This window comes from Cydia strobilella, chromosome 18 (assembly GCF_947568885.1).
Source record: "Cydia strobilella chromosome 18, ilCydStro3.1, whole genome shotgun sequence".
NCBI lineage: Eukaryota > Metazoa > Arthropoda > Insecta > Lepidoptera > Tortricidae > Cydia > Cydia strobilella.
The window spans coordinates 10,788,495-10,807,288 of NC_086058.1; the positions used below are offsets into that span (position 1 = coordinate 10,788,495).

Here is an 18,794-nt window from a genome sequence, read left to right on the forward strand (position 1 = left end):
AATTATTGAAACGGCTAGGTATTAAATTAATAAAATTAAATAAAAAATATAGTTTATAAACGTCAGTATTTTCAAAGTAAACTCATTTATACCTACTTAATGAGTAAGAGAAGTCACATATTTAGTTATATGAACGGGTTCGTTCTGGCGCTTCGCGTATAATATTCCCTATTGGCCATAGAGTAACTTATACTAGAGCGGTACTGTCATAGTAAATTTTGTAACCCCAGTAAATTCACTGCCATCTGTCGACACACTTTAAAACTAAAAATGAAGATTTATAAAAATACGATAGAATGTATTTAAATATAGATAAATGATTTTTTTTATTTGCATTAATTATTTTTATGATTTTGACCCATGTTCTTTCACTGATATGCGTTAAAATTGTTAAATAACAAACGAAACCGTCAACGCCATCTATACGACTGTAGGCCAAAACTAGTAGCGCCCTCTGAACGAGAATCAAATTTTCTTGATTTTCGAGGCACGTTTTTTCCTTAGACTGTATCCATCTATTACGGAGTTATATCTATCTTTGCTATTGGCGCACGTTGCGCACGCACTCATTAACATTTTCAACTGTTTTTGGAATGTATTTATCCAGTTTCCTAAGGTAACTATTAAATTAAAATTCGAACACGTTCACAAATTTCTAGAAAGTAACGAACCGGGGTTCGATTTCGAACCCACGACGGTTTGGAAGTCGTACCTATACTTATTACTTACCTTTACCACTCTAAGCCGCTATCGAATCGCTTTGTGTCTCTATCACTCTTCCATATTAGTGCGACAGTGACAGTTGCGTTTCGATCGCTACGGAGCGTAAGCGATTGGCATGTTGGCTACGCGGCCAGTACGGCTACCATCAGTTAGGCACTGACATAAACGCTAGCGTGAACGTAACTAACTTTCTATGCATCTCGCTCGTACTGACATATTAGTGCAAGCGAGAGGTATAGAAAGTAAATTACGTAGACGTTAGGGTATATGTCAATATGTCAGTTTTGACACTGTCAGGGACTCATGGTACGGGTACGGGCCGCGTAGCCGACATGCCAATCGCTTACGCTCCGTAGCGATCGAAATGCAACTGTCACTGTCGCACTAATAAGGAAGAGTGATAGAGAGATACGAAGCGTTTCGTTGTCGAAGCGATTGCGACTGTCACCTTGGCTAGGCCGGCAGATACTATATTTATGTCAGTTGTTTTAAATACGACAACAAAGGTCAGTTATAAGGAAGGTACTTGAATGTAGGAAGTAAATATCAGACAACTACAAGCCTTATTAACAACAAGTAAACATCACAAGCCGAGCTTCCCGTGGGACTTAGTCAATTTGTGTAAGAATGTCCCTATATTATTAGTAGTAGTAGTAGTAAAACTCTTTATTGTACAAAAATAAACATAAAACACTCGTGTCGACTTAAAACACTCCCTTCGGTCGTGTTTTAATTTATCGCCACTCGTTGCGGATTTCCTATTTTTCGGACTTGTCGTAATGTACTATTGTAGCATATTTTCACAGTATGTACACTAATCACTAGTTCTATATGTACAGTCAGCACCAATAGTAACGGATGAAACAACGTTCCCAAAAGTATCTGCCACCCTGTAATATTTTTCCCGATAGAAATGAAATAAAATGAATGAAATGAAAATCTCTATTTTCAGGCTACTATTAACCGATAGCTAGCATAAAACTAGCATATATATTATAGATTGTCAAAGGACTGTCTCATTTCAAACATAGACAGAGATAATCATACTATCTTTTTTTTTTATGAAATAGGAGGCAAACGAGCGGACGGATCACCTGATGGTAAGCGATTACCGCCGCCCATGGACAATTGGACACCCGCAACACCAGAGGGGTTGTAAGTGCGTTGCCGGCCTTTAAGATGGGAGTACGCTCTTTTCTTGAAGGTTTTAAGGTCATATCGGTCCGGAAATACCGCAGGCGACAGTTCATTCCACAGTTTAGCTGTGCGAGGCAGGCAGTTTCTAGAGAAACGCACAGTTGAGGACTGCCAGCCATCTAAGTGGTGAGGATGGTAATGTTGTCGCGTAGGGCGATGGCGAAAAGAAGCGGCAGGGATTAATCCGAACAATTCCTCGGAGCACTCCCCGTTATACACGCGATAGAAAATGCAGAGCGAGGCCACATCTCTACGCAGCGCCAAGGAGTCAAGCCGTTCCGAAATACGCTGGCAGTCAACAATTCGAGTCGCTCTTCGTTGGATGCGGTCCAGAGGGAGAAGCTGGTATATTGGGGTGCCCCTGCCCATAGATGAGAGCAGTATTCCATGTGCGGGCGAACCTGCGCTTTATACAGCTGTAGGCGTTGGGCCGGCGTGAAATACTGTCTCGATCTGTTGAGATCTTTGTCTTACACTAGTACTAGCACCAAAAAGAAAAGGATGAGTCTAGTTTTTTTGTTCTTATTTACTGACAAGATTTGCTTGACCAACTATACCTATTATAAAATGTATCCTAAAACTAAATAAAAAACCGGCCAAGTGCGAATCGGACTCGCGCACGAAGGGTTCCGTACCATTACGCAAGAAACGGCAAAAAAATCACGTTTGTTGTATGGGAGCCCCACTTTAATATTTATTTTATTCTGTTTTTAGTATTTGTTCTTATAGTGGCAACAGAAATAAATCATCTGTGAAAATTTCAACAGTCTAGCTATCACGGTTCATCAGATACAGCCTACTCAGCCTAGTGACAGACAGACGGACAGACAGACAGACAGACGGACAGTGGAGTCTTAATAATAGGGTCCTATTTTTAGCCTTTGGTTACGGAACCCTAAAACAGAATTATGGCTGCGATGAAGTTCGCAACCCCGCAGTGCCAGCGAGACCGCCGCGGAACCGCCGGAACTTCACACCCTTCGGCCATGACTCCTCCTTAGTGAAGGAGGAGTTTTGGCCGAAGAATATAATAGAGATAGGTATATCTCGACAGTTTGAGTTCAAAGGTATCCGTAACAGGTCAATAGTCTGATAGAGTTAGATCAAGAAAAGTCTGCAACGATTTTGATAGCACACGCAGTGCAAGTGTTATTTTAAACGTCAAACTTCTATGAAATTATGACGTACAAATAACACTTACATTGCGTGTGCTGTCAAAATCATTGCAGACTTTTCTTGGTCTAACTCTACATTACTTTTGATGCTGACTGTACTACGAGTAGGTTGTAGATAGGGGAGACCGAGGTGAGTTGTGACAGAGGAGAGTTGTGACATCGTCGATTTTTTGGAGTCTATTAACTAATAACGAGCTCGCAATAGCGCGCGTTTGTTAGTTCAAGTTATTAGCTAACAAACGCGCACTGTTGCGAGCTTAGAATAGGTTCAAAAAAAATCGACAATGTCACGACTCTCCTCTGTCACAAGTCACAAGTCACCGTGGTCTCCCCTAGGTATTCAAACGTTAGTTCCTTTTCATTTATTCCTCTAAAGCAGCGGTTCTAATTTTTTTAACATATTTTTGAACCTTTAGATTACTTAATTAGATCATCTTTGTATTATTTACTGTGATAAGTTTCCTTTAAAATACTCATAATATAAGTATCTGTATTGTATTATTTGTATTTGAAAGTTATAAATCTATGATACCAGATTTTAACTAGCTTATTTACTCTGATGATACCTGCTGATTTAAGTTCAGGAACAAGTGAAACAGGTAAAAAAATATATACAAAAATCATCATTTTACAGTATATATGGTGTTCTCAAACGTCATGTTAAGCACAATATTTTCTGTATTTCAAATCAAATCATATGAATTTTGTTTTTGTAAAGTTTTTGTTCACACCTCCGTCATTAGGTACGGCATTTGAAGAGGGTAATATTTTATCCTCTTCAATATTTAGTCATCTTTTTGCATTTTTATCGAGAGCGATTTTTTTCTACTCTTTACAGCACAACACAACAGCATAACCCACGATTATTGACTAAATACCTAACCAAAAACATATGAAAGGTTAAAAAGTCTGAGGCAGTTGAACTTAACACTAAGAAATCTTAAGAAAACCCCTAAACTGACATCAACTAGAGATGCCCCTTATAGTGGTTTTGGCCGATTCGCCGAATATTCGGCATGACATGCCAACATTTTGAGTCACAATTATTATGAAAACTGTTCGCCAATAAAGCACAACGTTTGCAAAGATATTTTTTTTTGGTGAACAGAATTATTGAATGTAGTTAGAGTCAATCAAATTCAGACCCATGATAAAAATATGGTATTTTGTAATCAACAAATGCTCAAAAAAGGGTCTTCGCATTTATCAACTTTCCATAAATACATTTTAAATATTAAATATACCTAGTTTTGGGTTATTTTTTAGAGTAATTTTTCTTTTTAGGTACCTAGGTGCAACAGATATTCGGTATTCGGCCGAATAGTAGACAACACTCGGCTGAATTCCGAGTATTTGGCAAAGTGGCCGAATAGGCCGAATACCGAATAGTTGCCGAATATAAGTGGCTATCAACAACTCTATCAACAACAACGTTTGCGTCATGCGTCTAACTAAGGATCTTTCCACCACCCGTTAAAACGCAATTGACTCTAGGTATTAGTTACTAAACACTAGTTCCGTGACTGCATGTAGGTAATTGACTTTTGTCACCTCACTTGAGCATAAGTTATGCTCCCAACACAGTCCACGTGTCAATTGTCGCTTATTTATAATGATAATCTCTAAACGCATGGTTGTTAGAATTCCGTGACTAAATATTACGGGTTTTTACACCATTGAGTTTTTATTACTTCACAATAGTTCAATGGTTAACTGTGCGATTTCGTGGTTGGTCCCATAGTAAAAGTTGCTCAGTATAACCCCAAAACCTCCCTGGCAACGGGAATGCACTTATTTTTTAGCCACCGTGTACACCCTGTATGTTGAACAATTAGACTGGCAGATAATTTATAGTTGGTCAAACCAAATTGGCAGTAAATAAGAACCAAAAAACTATGCTCATCCTTTTTTTGGGTGATGGTACTAGTGCAAGACAAAGATAGTATGATTATCTCTGTCTGTTTGAAATGAGACAGTCCTTTGACAAACTATAGAACGCGAACTGTAGATATATATCTATATTTGGAAAATAATTCCAGGGTGGCAGATACTTTTGGAGACTTGTTTCTTCCGCTACTATTGATGCTGACTGTACACTTACTAGTTGGTCGTTGGTCATTTCTATTTCTCCAAATTCGGTTACAAGTAGAATTGATACAATTAGCTTCATGAATGAATTTAAAAAAAAAAATTGTGATCATAATAATTTATATCGTTTGAACACCGGAAAAAATTAAAATTATTTGCAAACCTTCACATTATTTTATTAAAAAATATTTAGTGTTAAAAAAATTGAGCGGGTTAAACGCATAATTTTTGGAGCGAATTCTACAGAGCGTGATGACGTCACACGTTGGACGGTCCAACTGACGTTTGCTACTAATGATACTTATGTGTTTTATGTTTATTTTTGTACAATAAAGAGTTTTACTACTACTACTACTACTACTAATCTGTCGAACGCGTGACGTCACGTGACGTTTCGCGCGTTTCGCTCACTAGCGTTTCGCGGGCAAATTTTTGTACTTTTTATTTATTATTGTAAGCATTTAAATGATCATTTAATAACGGAAATGCATTTGTAAGATGATATAATGGTAACAAACATCCATATAAAAATATTTCGTTCAAATATAAACTTCAGGCATGAGGCTAATTAGTTTATTTTTATTTTTTTACCACGTGGATGGCAATCAAGCATACGGCCCGCCTGATGGTAAGCAGTTACCGTAGCCTATGGACGCCTGCAACACCGGAGATATTACACGCGCGTTGCCGACCCTTTATAAACCTATACACTCCTAGTTAGTATGGTATGTTACTCCTGGGGCCCGTTTCTCAAAAGCTTGTAACTTGTAATACAAGTGGAAGTCTCTTTCTAACAAAAGCTGTCAAAAAGTGACATCCGCTTGTATTACATGTTACAAGTGTTGGCAAGTGTTTGGTACAGAAGTCCATACAGACTCATAATATATTATATCTTTAAACTTGACTTAAAGCTGCGGGACGCTGGTGATGAAGAACTGATGCCGACTGTACGCTTTTGATGCTAAGATAAATTAATAGTTATTGACTTATGTTTAATGACGTCAATTCCGCAGAATCGTCGCCTTTGTATTTACAACCATGGTAATAGATTGTCGAGTCAACTCGAAATATTAACAAACAGAAACACCTATCTTACGTATGCCTATCTATTTCAACTTTTATACGTACCTACGATTATTAAAAGAGTTAACTTAAGATAACACTTTAAGACGGATCTACCAGCCATTTTATTTAATACAATTTATTCAAATTTGGAATTTTATATGGTATTTCTTTTATTTCGATTAAATAGGAGAAAAAAAGTGTCCCAAGATCATAGACATAGTATTTACAAGTAGTTATAGACGCGCCACCGAGCGACCGGGGGTTAGAGAAAGAATATTCATATAAAATTTGGGCAGCATAGGATTTTTCTCTTTCGCTATCGCCTCCTACCTATGATGCCACCCGGTCGGTGATAAGGACAAAGCATGGCACTGTTTTCTCTTTCCTCTTATAGGAATCGCAATAAGTCTATCTTTCTCTATCAAAGAGTGTCAGGCCCTTGCCCAAGATGGTTGTTTCCATTCTGTTACCATTTTGTGTGTTGCCAGTGTGGGGAGAAGTGAAAAATGGATAGAAGTTTTGGGACATTTTCTTTCTCCTATTAGGATCGAAAGAGCTTGTGATTCTGAGTAGGAAAAACATAAAATTTTTCAAATCTGAAAAAAAAAATGAAATGTACTACTTGAAATAAAATGGCACACCAACATAAAACTGTAAGGTTAGGTGAAGAGAATATCGCCAATTTTCCATCTTGGAATCATATTGGATCCCAATCCCATACATTTCATGACTCTTCTCTTTCCGGACATACTAAAATGAAAGAAAGGCGAAGACTTACATTCATAGATTTACAAAAAATATGCAACTAGAGTTAGTTAGAGACCAAGAAAAGTGCAGAGATTTTGCCAGCACACGCAGTGCCAGTGTTATTTACACGTCATAATTTTATAAAAGTTTGACGTTTAAAATAACACCTGCACTGCGTGTACTGTCAAAATCTCTGCAAACTTTTCTTGGTTTCACTCGATTTAATAAAATAATAGCATTTTTTTTTTAAACTAAATTATTTTATGCTGTTTTAGTTTATTTGACCAAACTTTTTAACCATACCTTGCCTAAACTTTAATTTGTTGACGGTACTTTAATACTGCCCATTTGCAACAAAGCAGTCGTCTTATAACAATAAAACATAAAACATGAGTCACAAGGAAAACTGAAATCACATTTTAAGATTAAGAGCAAACAGGATTTTTATGCACGATTGCACACTTGTAGATGCGTATCGCAAACTGCGTACACTTCCGACATCGAGTAATCTCTTGGCCGGTTTCGTTAAATCAGTAAAAATCGAGTACCTAAATTATAATTAAGATTAGAAAACGCCTGTGAGTTACTCAAAAAATAAATTATTTTACGTCACGTGATCACCGGTCATCTGTCATAGAAAAGTAAGCGCCGGAAGCTCCGGCCCGGACCCGGCCCGGTCTAACGTTATTCTACAATGCCCACAGGAAAAATGCAAAACCTTAACTAGTATTAAGTGAAATAATTTTGACCCAGGCGTGCCCAGGCATATTAGCAAGCGTATTATGGATAACTTAATTCACATGATAAAATAAATATAGTTTGTCAAAGGATTGTCTCATTTCAAACATAGACAGAGAGAATCATACTATCTTTGTCTTACACTAGTACTAGCACCCAAAAGAAAGGGATGAGTATAATTTTCCTGGTTGTTACTGACTGACAAATTGGTTTGACCAACTATATCATTTAAACACCACGTGATTAGAAGAGACGGACACTGGCATTATCACGATGTCACATAGATAAGACCATCATATATTTACAGCGGCAGTTAAGCTTTGTTGGCTGTCAAAATTTTTAGAATGTATATATGCTTTGTATTATGAAAAAAAAAACCTACTAACCTACAGGTTACTAGAGTTAGACCATAGAATTGGCGTTTGAGTCCGCACGGCCTGATTTGATCGGACAATTTAACCAGATTGGCGAAAAATTGTCCTCGTTTGGACAGACCTTTAACTCGCAAAGCGGTAGAAAATTTGTAGGTATCAGTGAAATATCAAAAATACTCCCTCTTAAAACTTTCATGATTGATACCGTTACTAATGTTACTATGGTAACAAATCTAGAATTTATTAAGTTATTATCAAATATCAACGATATATGTAATTAACAAAATGACTAACAATTTAAACGAATGCATTTGGTAATTACCTAACTACATTAGCATCGGTTTCGCCGAAATCAACTAAACTTCGACCACAATAGGATATAGTTAATTAAAAATATTACTTATGTGTTCTGTTAAGCTCAATTATAAGGTACTTAAGTACTTTTCCATGCAAATGTATTTAAGGTCGGATAGTAGGCATTCGGAGAATCAATATTGTTGAACGTAGAATACGAGGAAAATAATACTGCACTTAGGGCAGATAAAGTCAGAAATTGATCAAAGAAAAGTTCACGATTTACTTGTTTTCGAAAAGTTATATAATTATGGGTTAAGTACTTTGATACTACATATACTTTTTATGAAAACCTTTAATAGTGATGAAATCATTAAAATAGTCGCAGAGAAATATTAAAATAAAATGTGCAACATTTATAATAGGAGGAATAGATAGTTCATATCCAAGCATTATTTCAAAAACTTATTTTCCGACCGGTGCCGATTTAAATCGACAATTTTCAAATTTTCGAATTTATATTTTATATTATTTCTTCAGATAGTCGTTGGCTGAAAGCTACAGCTTCAGAACAGGAAAATGACAGTTATTCACCATGCATGTATCTATTAGTAAATAGCGTCTTTCGGTACCTACTGAAACTCAATAACACAACGTACAAATGCAACACACACAAACCGATCCCTTGTACTCCCTTGTCCAACTGTATGCAATACATGTTATTAATTGCATTCAAAATTTTAAGCAGAGTAGTAGGCACGAGTACCCAATTGACTGCCTATGTCACTCCAAAAAAAAACTATTTAAAAAAAATCCCAAATAAAGTATATTATAAAAGCCAGTAACGTCAGCATCGCACCGATGATTATTAATGATCTGACGACATTACCATGTATCGTAGTCACAGCAAATGTCCAAAACTGGTTTTCTGTTGTTCGCCGAGCTGAAGTTCTATTTCGTATAAAAAGTCGGCGATACCTGGTGGTTGCATCACAAGTCATTCGACAAGGGTGCCGGATAGTCACATATAATTCAAGTGAGTATTGCTCGGAAACTTTTAAGTGCCCTTGTCTATGTTGACGTTCCATGGATTGTATTATCGGTTACTATTACATAGAAACATAGATAAGTGGCATTTGTAAAGTTTTTAAAGTCCGTTTAAGCTATAGTTTGACAAAGGACTGTCTCATTTCAAACATTGAGAGAATCAAACTATCTTTGTCTTACACTAATACTAGCACCCAAAAGAAAAGGATAAGTATAGTTTTTTTGTTCTTATTTACTGATAATTTGGTTTGAGCAACTATAACTGCACCGACTTGAACAGAACAATGTGAGGCTGTGTCATTAACGTCATATTTTCATAGAAATTTGACATTAATGATGACATTGCCACACTTTGTCATCGCAAAAGCTTGGTTCGACTCTAGCCGGCTATGTGCAGTATAGACTATTAAGTTATATTTTATGCGTGATATGTGTATGTGGTATTCTTTATACCCATGTGAGTGATATATCTAAATATGTACATAGGTACGAGTATTAATCTATTTAAATATATATATCGTGGCTTATTATAGTTGTTATCCTTAGTTTATATACGTAGGCCAAGAAGTAATATGATGATGACTGGCGGGGACTGCCGAATGTGCTCTACACTATTAATTGTCCCTGCCAGTCATCGTCTATCATCGCCGATAGTGGAGAGGAGCCATGAAATTATCCAATCACCATCGTTATGATATTAACATGCCTGTATATTGTAGCATGAAGAGCATCCTCATCGTTTGCGTCCTCGCCCTGGCGGCCGCGGCCTCCGCGCGCCCCGAGACTTACACCGACAAGTTTGACAATGTCAATCTCGACGAGATCCTGGAGAACCGCCGGCTGCTGGTCCCGTACGTCAAGTGCGTGCTTGAGCAGGGCAAGTGCACTCCTGATGGCAAGGAGCTTAAATGTAAGTTTATGTACAAGTTTTTTTAACAAAGTTAGTTCTGGGGTCCATGCCGCTCCTAGTCAAACCACACTTACTTACTCCTCTGGCTTAGCGACTCAAAGTGGATCTTGGCCTCAAACACGACTGTTCGCCACTGATCCCGGTCCTGTGCAGTTTCTCGCCAGTCTTGACCTGGAGCCCGCGCAGATCAGCGTCCACCACATCCGCCCATCGATACCTAGGTCGCCGGACCGGGCGGCGTGCTGTCGGCGTGGTGTCTAGTCAAACCATGCAAGAAAGATATGAATTAGTTCCCGATGTCTGATTGAGCTGGAATACTTGCCTAATTTTGATAATAGTGGCTCGAATCTACATCTACACGTAGATTTGTAGGCGAAAGATGTGCTCAAAAATTGCACGTACTTAGTTAATTCCACTTATCCCGTTCCATCACCAGACGTCCAGGTGAGAGGAGCGAATGCATCCTTACGTTGTGGACATAACATTTATTAGTACTCTTCGTACGCTTTTTGTTTTGTAATTTTTATTGCGAACTGTTAAGGGGTAGAATTTCCTCCCGTTGTCTGATTTCTTGTCCGACAACGACATACGAAGGTATAAATCTCTTCAAAGCAAGAGTAATTAGCTGTTATTGAACTAGTGAATTTCATCTCTGTAGTCACTTTCCATCAGGTGAATAACTGGTCGTGAACATTAATAAATAATAATTCGTCTATCTGATCATTTTTATAAACTATATTTTATAACTTCTATAAGTATATAGAAAAGGCGTAATAAGTAGTACCTACACCTAAAAATTCGGTGATTGCCCCTTGACCTGACTGATTTTAATTACTTATTCTTTTTCTCTACAGCGCACATCCAAGAAGCTCTAGAGAACAACTGCGCCAAGTGTACAGAAACTCAACGCCGCGGCACCCGCCGCGTGCTCGCTCACCTCATCAATCACGAGGCGGATTACTGGAACCAACTCTGCGCGAAGTACGACCCCGACCGCAAGTACGTCAACAAGTACGAGAGTGAACTTAAGTCTGTCAAGGCTTAGACTTGGACCGCTGTAGCGACATGTGATACTTTTGTAGATTAGTGCAGTTTACAAATAAATTATTAATTTTTTGTTAAATCTGTATTTTTCTTCACCTTCTACATGGCATTAAACAGCTAAATGCCTTTATTAGACGTTATAGTAAACGTCATATTTATAATCAAATTCGTACAAAAAAAAAAAAATCGTTAGGTGGCAATAAACAATGTATTGAGTTGTCGAGACTCCCGAGATTCTTTACAAAATGTATCAGGGTCGTCCCACCATCTCCGTTATGGTCTTCCTCCGTGGTCTTCCTCTGCCCCGAGATCCATCCTGTGGGACCTAAACTGTGGCTGCCCGGGTACATTCGGCAGAAGTGCCCTGCCCAGTCCCACTTTAGCTTGGCCGCCTTCATGCCCACATCCACAATGCCGGTTTTGGAACGCAGTTCGGTGTTTCCAACACGGTCGGTTCTACAAACAGTCGAACACCCAGTATGCTGCGTTCCATTGCTCTCTAGCAATCTGGACTTTTCAGTTTCAGTCTGAGAACATGTTTGGGAGCGGTAGGGAAGGATAGGCAGGATACACAATTACACATGTCGAGGAGTTTTCGTTTTAAAGAGAGTGGAAGGTTGCCCTTCAATAGCGTCTTCATCTTCCAGGCGATTTCGATAAGGCGATCGATTTCTTTGAACTGCCTGTTGTCGAAGGATACTAACTTGCCCAAGTAGATGTACTCGTCGACATACTGCATATTCTGCCCATGTATATGACTCTATTCATGGTGAGTATAAGAGATAGAGATATATCGGAAGTCGGAAGGAAGTAAAATGTAAGAAATATGTCTATCTGTATTTACCTCTATTTATAAATTTAATGAATCATTATTACTAAAAAACGATAGACAACGCAAAAAAGGCGTACTTGATGCCATATGGCACTCTCCTGCAGCCTTCCGACATCCGGAACCGGCGCTTCCGATAAATTCAGCCATGTCGGAGCCGCCTGTCAGCTGTCGGACCGATAATATTTGTTTGTGGCGTATGTGTAGGCATAACGTTTCTTGTTTCTTGAGACGGCGCCCGGGCGCGCTCCCGTGGCATGACTAGTTGACTACGGGGATGTAGGATCCTACATCCGATATCGGATCGGACAATGTGAAAACGCTCTAACGTGTGTTAGTTAAAAAAATATGGTAAAAGGCATCTCTTATTTATTTAAATTAAGTAATCTTTTAAATTGTATTGACACGCTGTTTGGTGTCCAACTGTCCATGCGTCTATTATTCGATCGTAAACAAGAGCGTAAAAGATGACTCACGTTAAAACGGCCCGGGTCCGGGCCGAGGCATCCGCTGGGCATCAGACATTTCGTGTTCTATAGAAAGCATCACCTTATTTATTTATTAGAGTAACATTTACCTTATGACCGGTCACCTGTCACAGAAAATGAATTGTCGGTTGCTTCGGCCCGGACTCGGGCGGTCCAGATGATTGATTAATTTTCGGTTAGATATGTTAATTATAAAATTATACCAACAGTTAATTATAAAATTTTAATTTTAATTAATTAATGTATTGAGAATAAGCACTCAAAACTAAGCTAAGAAGGCCTTGTAGACTTAAGGATGACTCACGTTAGACCGGGCCGTGACCGGGCCGGAGCTTCCGGCGCTTCGTTTTCTATGGAAAGCATCACGTGATCACCTGTCATGTCATAGAAAAGTAAGCGCCGGAAGCTCCGGCCCGGACACGGCCCGGTCTAACGTGAGTCATCCTTTATTTGTTGTTCTTAACTAAAAAGTCAAGGGCAACACCGCGGTTTGATTATAAATAATAATAAGCAAAAGCAGACAAAACTCTTCTCTTAATTTATTTCGCGTTGACGTCAGTTGATGACTACTTTAAGCTGTGTGACGTAACGACTACCTGATGACGACCGAGAGTCCCAAACGTCGCACTTGGACTCTTGATATAGTTCATTAGTCATTTTTAAGGTTCCATACCTATCTCATTTTACAACTTAATATCTGGGAGACCGAGCTTTGCTCGGAAAACATATAAAACACAAAAATGCGCGTTTCCCAGAGATAAGACCTAGCTAGATCGATTTTTCGCCCCCGAAATAGCAAATTTCATGGAAATCGTTAGAGCCGTATCCGAGATCACCAAATATATACATGAATTGCTCGTGTAAAGGTATAAGATGAGGTACGAGATACGGAAACGAAAGGAACAGAACCCTTAAGCCCACTTGCACCATGCCACTAACCCGGGGTTAAGCGGTTAACCGTTAACCAAGTGTCAAATTATACTGGTAACCATGGTAACTCCAGGTTTAGCCGATTAACCCCGGTTAGTCGAATGGTGCAAGTGGGCCTTATAAGATAACTCGTGTGTCTGTCTGCCTGTCCTATAATAATAATTCAGTCTATTTACGTCCCACTCGCACTGCTGGGCAAAGACCTTCTCTCATGTGCAAGAGCTTGGGCTATAGTCTGTCCATCATAATAGCATTGTGTTTGTGAGACCTAGACCCACACCCTTCCACCCTACCCTACCCTACAAATTTCCTCCCGCGGGAGCTCCGGCCGCCGAGTTTTTCTCAAAGGACTACAGTATGGGATTCTTCAAAAGAGGAGTGTATTTACTGCACTGTACAGGTTTTTAAAGGGTCAATCCGCATGTAATACCCCTGGAGTTGCCAGTCCATAGTCTACGGTGACCGCTTACCATCAGGCGGACCGTATACTTGTTTGCCACCAACGTGGTATGAAGAAAATAAATAAGGAAAGTAAATGTCGAAAAAGTTTATCCACTTGGGACATTCGATTGAAGGCTCTGAAGGCCGCCTATCGCTCGAATATTCAAGAGCGTATTACGTATTGCGTAGCGAGGTTTGTTTTTTTAAAGAAGCAATAGAACTCTAGAAAGAGAACTTCTTAACTTTCTAATCAAATCCTACCTAATATTATCAATTGAGTAAAAAAATAATTAATTGCTTACTACCAATTGAGACGTCTTTTTCAATGGAAATGGTAGTAGTGACCTCTACTCTCAAATGATTTACGTAACAACCTAAAATCAATTGAAAAAAAAAATATATTTTTCACCACACCAGCTGGTAAAGGCTCTCTTGATTGTTCAAAAACTGATAAGAAAGTTGCATTTTTACACATGTGAGGCAGAGTAATTAAATGCAAATTTTTAGGTGTTTTCTTATGTTTGCTGCTAGAATTGACTTTTAAATGATGATTTTGAATGATAAATATTTAATTAATTGGAATCGATTTACTTAGATTTTGTTAGATATTTTACAGTTAGTATTTTTCTTGTCTTGGTGTGGTGAAAAATTTTGTATGTCACTCGGTGGCAAAATTTGTTTAACCCTCGTGCCTCGAAACCCTGGCAATGCTGAAGATTCCATTTTGAATCTTCCGCTTGCTCGGGTATCAATATTAGCACGAGAGATTAAACAACAACTTTGACCTCTTGTAAAACAAATAAAGTAACTATTTGTCGCGATTATTGGACTTTCAATCCTCTCTACGCTCGATAGCAAAAATTAATAACCTCTCAGAGTACTGTCTAACATAAGTAACTTTACATTGACATCACCGTTTGCTATAAAATTTACACTGCGTTGTTATGATTCAGGTTCTAAAGTCCGACTTTGGATGTTGATTCATTTGTTTTGATGAGAAAACACTTTTTTTCCGAACGACATTCTTATGATACTTGATGTTCCCACGGATTTTACAGGAATCTTTGCTGTCAGTGGTCTTCGACGTGACGTATGTTGTTTGTTAGTGACGTTTTTTTCATACTTACACGCATACAGCCCGTCTGATGGTAGCGAGTAGTTCTAGGATTCCACATGCCAAAGACCCAACACTCCGTATACTTCGGCGCTTGGCTTAACGCCCTAAAACTCATAGCAAAAAAAAGTTAGGGAAAGGCGCTATTCTAGGTCTAACTATAATTTTATTTATACATTTCCGCGCTCGGTAGTTCGGAGCAAATTAATTTATTCTCGTTATTTCCGTTTATTTGATCACTAATATTATCTATAAGTAATATAAGTATTTATATCGCCATATTTACCCGTATGCCTTGTCACGAGCATCCATAATATAAGGCCAGCCGGTCTAAATTAAGTTAGCGTCCAAAAACTTTATATTTTATACATTAATCATTTTAGGTAATCACGAGCCTATTTGATGTCCTATCACTAAACAGATTTCGCGTGAATTGAATGGTCAAGTTCAATAAACCCGACGTCATTACGATCCGCAGAATTGACCAAGGGACAGGTAAATAATAAAGACTAAAGTCTCCATACAAAGTTGTGCGTCGCTGCCGTGAATGGCGTTACTGTACGTAAGTCTTGGTTCCATACCGTTAGCTATGCTATTAAAGTCCTCCGTATCCTACATACTACTAGTGACCCTAACTACTAAGCGGAAGGTCCCGGGTTCCGGTAAGATTGTAAGCCTACTCAGGTCGATTTGTATAATATTGTAATAACCATTACCTGCCAGCTGCCAGTTAGCGGCTAAAAAATCTCGCGAAGGGGGGAGGGGTTTTTTTTTCGTATGGCTTTTTGTGTTACTCTACTTCAGAGATTTACAGTTTTTAGAAATTGTACCGCTTCCTTGGTTAAGGTGGTGAAATCCTCCATCTGCCCATGGTAGTGGCTAGGTAGAGACAATACTTCATGAAGCTTGCCAATCTTTATCATTATACTTTCTCTGTCTAAAGTAAATTGAATGACGCACCTATTAAATTAGCTATTTACCGTACTTCTCGGACTCGAGAAACCAGTTTCATTTTCAAGATTCTACACTATAAAAGAAAGATTTAACAGCAGAAGACCATAACTATCTCACCACTGGTCGAACACTGGTCGAAAATAAAAAATAAAAACAATAAACATGAAGGCTGTGCTTCTAGTCTGCTTATTGGTGGTGGTGGTATCAGCGAGACCTGGAGACAAATACACGGACAGATTCGATAACGTGAACTTGGATGAGATCTTGTCAAATCGCCGGTTGTTGGTGCCGTACGTCAAATGTCTGTTGGGTCAGGCCCCTTGCACTGCTCCTGGAAAGGAGCTGAAATGTAAGTGTTCAAATTGTTTTTCAACACACTAGCTCGGAAATGTTTTGTTTATTCTTCGAAATCAGTCTGCAGTTGATTAATAATAGTAGATAGTAGGATATACTTTTAAGCGATGAAGATAAAACCAGTATTTTACTGTATGATGCAGAAAAATCACTTCTTGCTCACAAAGGATGAACATATCTCGCGCCCGAAGCCTCATGTTTGAGGTGGTAAAATTTTGACTTCCTAAGTGTAAGGCCTGAGTGGACGCTCGAAGCGGAGCTTTCGGCGGGGCGTGCAGCGTGGCGTCGGGCTCACAAGTGATTTGAGCAGCGTGCACTAAGGCCGCTCCTATACGTTTGCATTTGTTTAACATGCACGCCGCACGCTCCGCCCCGCTGCACGCCCAACTCGAGCGTCCACTCAGGCCTTACACTAATTCAGCTTCGGAATTTGACGATCATATCATAAACAATGTATGTAAGTATATTTACTACTATACTTTGTATGCTGAAAAGCGACATCTACCAATAAGTTAAGTACATATGTAACTAGAGACCGATGACCCCACAGTCAAACTCTTTATTGAGTTTTGCGGGGATGATTATAGTGAGAATACTCTGTATTTTATTAAATAAATAAATAATAACAAAATCCTTGATACATACGACTTTGCCTGCAGTTTCAACATGTGCAAATTAAATATTAATTTTACTTATTTTGTCATCAGCTCACATCAAAGAAGCCCTAGAAAATGGCTGTGCCAAATGCACAGAGAATCAGCGCACCGCCACCCGTCGCGTCATCGGACACCTCATCAACAATGAAGGCCAATACTGGAACCAGCTGGTCGCTCAGTATGACCCTAAGCGCATGTACGTGGCCAAGTACGAGTCCGAACTTAGGACCGTTAGGGCTTAGAACTTGGACTTGATAGTAAACTAAAGACTGATCAGTTTAATGCAAAAATAAATGAGATGGAAAAAATTTGAGTTTAATTTTTTGCACGTTTTTTGTGGGCAGTATAATAGTATAGTATCCCACCACTTTCAAAAAACTTAGGCCGCTGCCATACAATCAATGTTATCCTAGTTATGGTCTCATTATAAAACAACATGCTGACATAATACGAAATAGCATGACCTTAAGTATAAATATATCAGATCTAGGTTGGTATTTTTTGAAAAGTCATTTATTTACATACACGGTCCATATATGACTGACACATATTACCCACTGACAGTTATCCCTGTGTATGTATACAGTGGTACTACTAAACGAAATTAATTAACGAGCTTAGATCTAAAATAGGCCCTTGAGGCATTGTCATATCATATAATATCATATTAATTTATTCAGTATAACAATAAACATTGTGTTTGAATTTCTATTATAATTAACTTAACTTAATACCAAGTAGTATATTGTACCAAGGATGCTGGCCGCATTTCCTCGCTGTATCGCAATGCTGATACGCTGCGCGAGGAAGCCGCCAGCTCTTCGGTCACCAGTTACGAGACGCTTCGCGAATTCTGCAAACAACTCGTGCGCGCTGGGACCCCATGACCCTAGATATTGTGTGAATACCATGGTTGGTATTATTTGTCGTTGCTAAAAATTGTATATAATAAAAAGAAAGTAGAGCGAGTAAAAGGTACAGTAACTTCTACCCTAGCGCTATTATCTTCTCTGTTATAAAGTGACCATTTTTAAAAGGTAAGCATTTGACCGCAATCTCACCTGATGGTAAGTGCCGATGCAGTTCAGGATGAAACATGCTTACCTAAAAGATGTCTAAGTATTCATTCTCGATTTGAAAAGATCCAAGATTACTTAAAATAGAGTCCCCGGCAAGCACGGTTCTCCATACTTTCATTTTAAAACCACTAGCTAGATTGCTCTGAAACTTTTACTTACAATGGGATAAGGTATATTTATGCCTGTAATTAGTTTATATAGCTTCAGATACAAGCTTTTCATACAAAACTTGTTATTGCTCTATTTATACCTGTAGGCCAAGCACATGTTTGGCGCGACAGTATCTCGCGTCTTTTACTAACTGGACGTAGTTACGCGAAAACGTTCCAACCCACAGCGACCCCATTATGAGATAAACGCAATTTTGTGTTTTAGCGGTACACTTTTTCCCTGTAATTATTTCAGGCAAATACTATTGGTTTTACAGTGGAATGCCAAACTGGTTATTGAATGATATGCATATTTTTTGTAAATACATAATACAAGGGGCATATAAATAGGTAAAACGAGTTTGAAACGTTTTTGCTAAATTTAATTTTGTATGAAC

At 38.6% G+C, this 18,794-nt stretch overlaps 2 protein-coding genes across 2 annotated transcripts; both read left to right on the top strand.

The window, feature by feature from the left end:
* The first annotated feature begins 9,295 nt into the window (after nt 1-9,295).
* LOC134749241 (allergen Tha p 1-like) lies at nt 9,296-11,449 on the top strand. Its single transcript, XM_063684133.1, has 3 exons — nt 9,296-9,437; nt 10,168-10,358; nt 11,213-11,449. Exons 2-3 carry the CDS (start codon nt 10,169-10,171, stop codon nt 11,401-11,403), a joined length of 381 nt encoding a protein of 126 aa, XP_063540203.1. The 5' UTR covers nt 9,296-9,437; nt 10,168; the 3' UTR covers nt 11,404-11,449.
* A 4,819-nt stretch (nt 11,450-16,268) lies between these two features.
* Nucleotides 16,269-17,476, top strand: LOC134749244 (allergen Tha p 1-like). Its single transcript, XM_063684135.1, has 2 exons — nt 16,269-16,507; nt 17,220-17,476. The coding sequence occupies exons 1-2, from the start codon at nt 16,321-16,323 to the stop codon at nt 17,408-17,410; spliced, it is 378 nt and encodes a 125-aa protein (XP_063540205.1). The 5' UTR covers nt 16,269-16,320; the 3' UTR covers nt 17,411-17,476.
* The last annotated feature ends 1,318 nt before the right edge of the window (nt 17,477-18,794 follow it).

What these genes read in the sequence shown, in the direction of transcription:
- LOC134749244 (XM_063684135.1), top strand. Translation starts at nt 16,321, where the DNA reads ATGAAGGCTGTGCTTCTAGTCTGCTTATTGGTGGTGGTGGTATCAGCG. An exon ending in TCCTGGAAAGGAGCTGAAAT is followed by an intron (nt 16,508 to 17,219) that starts GTAAGTGTTCAA and finishes TTTTGTCATCAG; the next exon opens with CTCACATCAAAGAAGCCCTA.
- LOC134749241 (XM_063684133.1), top strand. Translation starts at nt 10,169, where the DNA reads ATGAAGAGCATCCTCATCGTTTGCGTCCTCGCCCTGGCGGCCGCGGCC. An exon ending in TGATGGCAAGGAGCTTAAAT is followed by an intron (nt 10,359 to 11,212) that starts GTAAGTTTATGT and finishes TTTTCTCTACAG; the next exon opens with CGCACATCCAAGAAGCTCTA.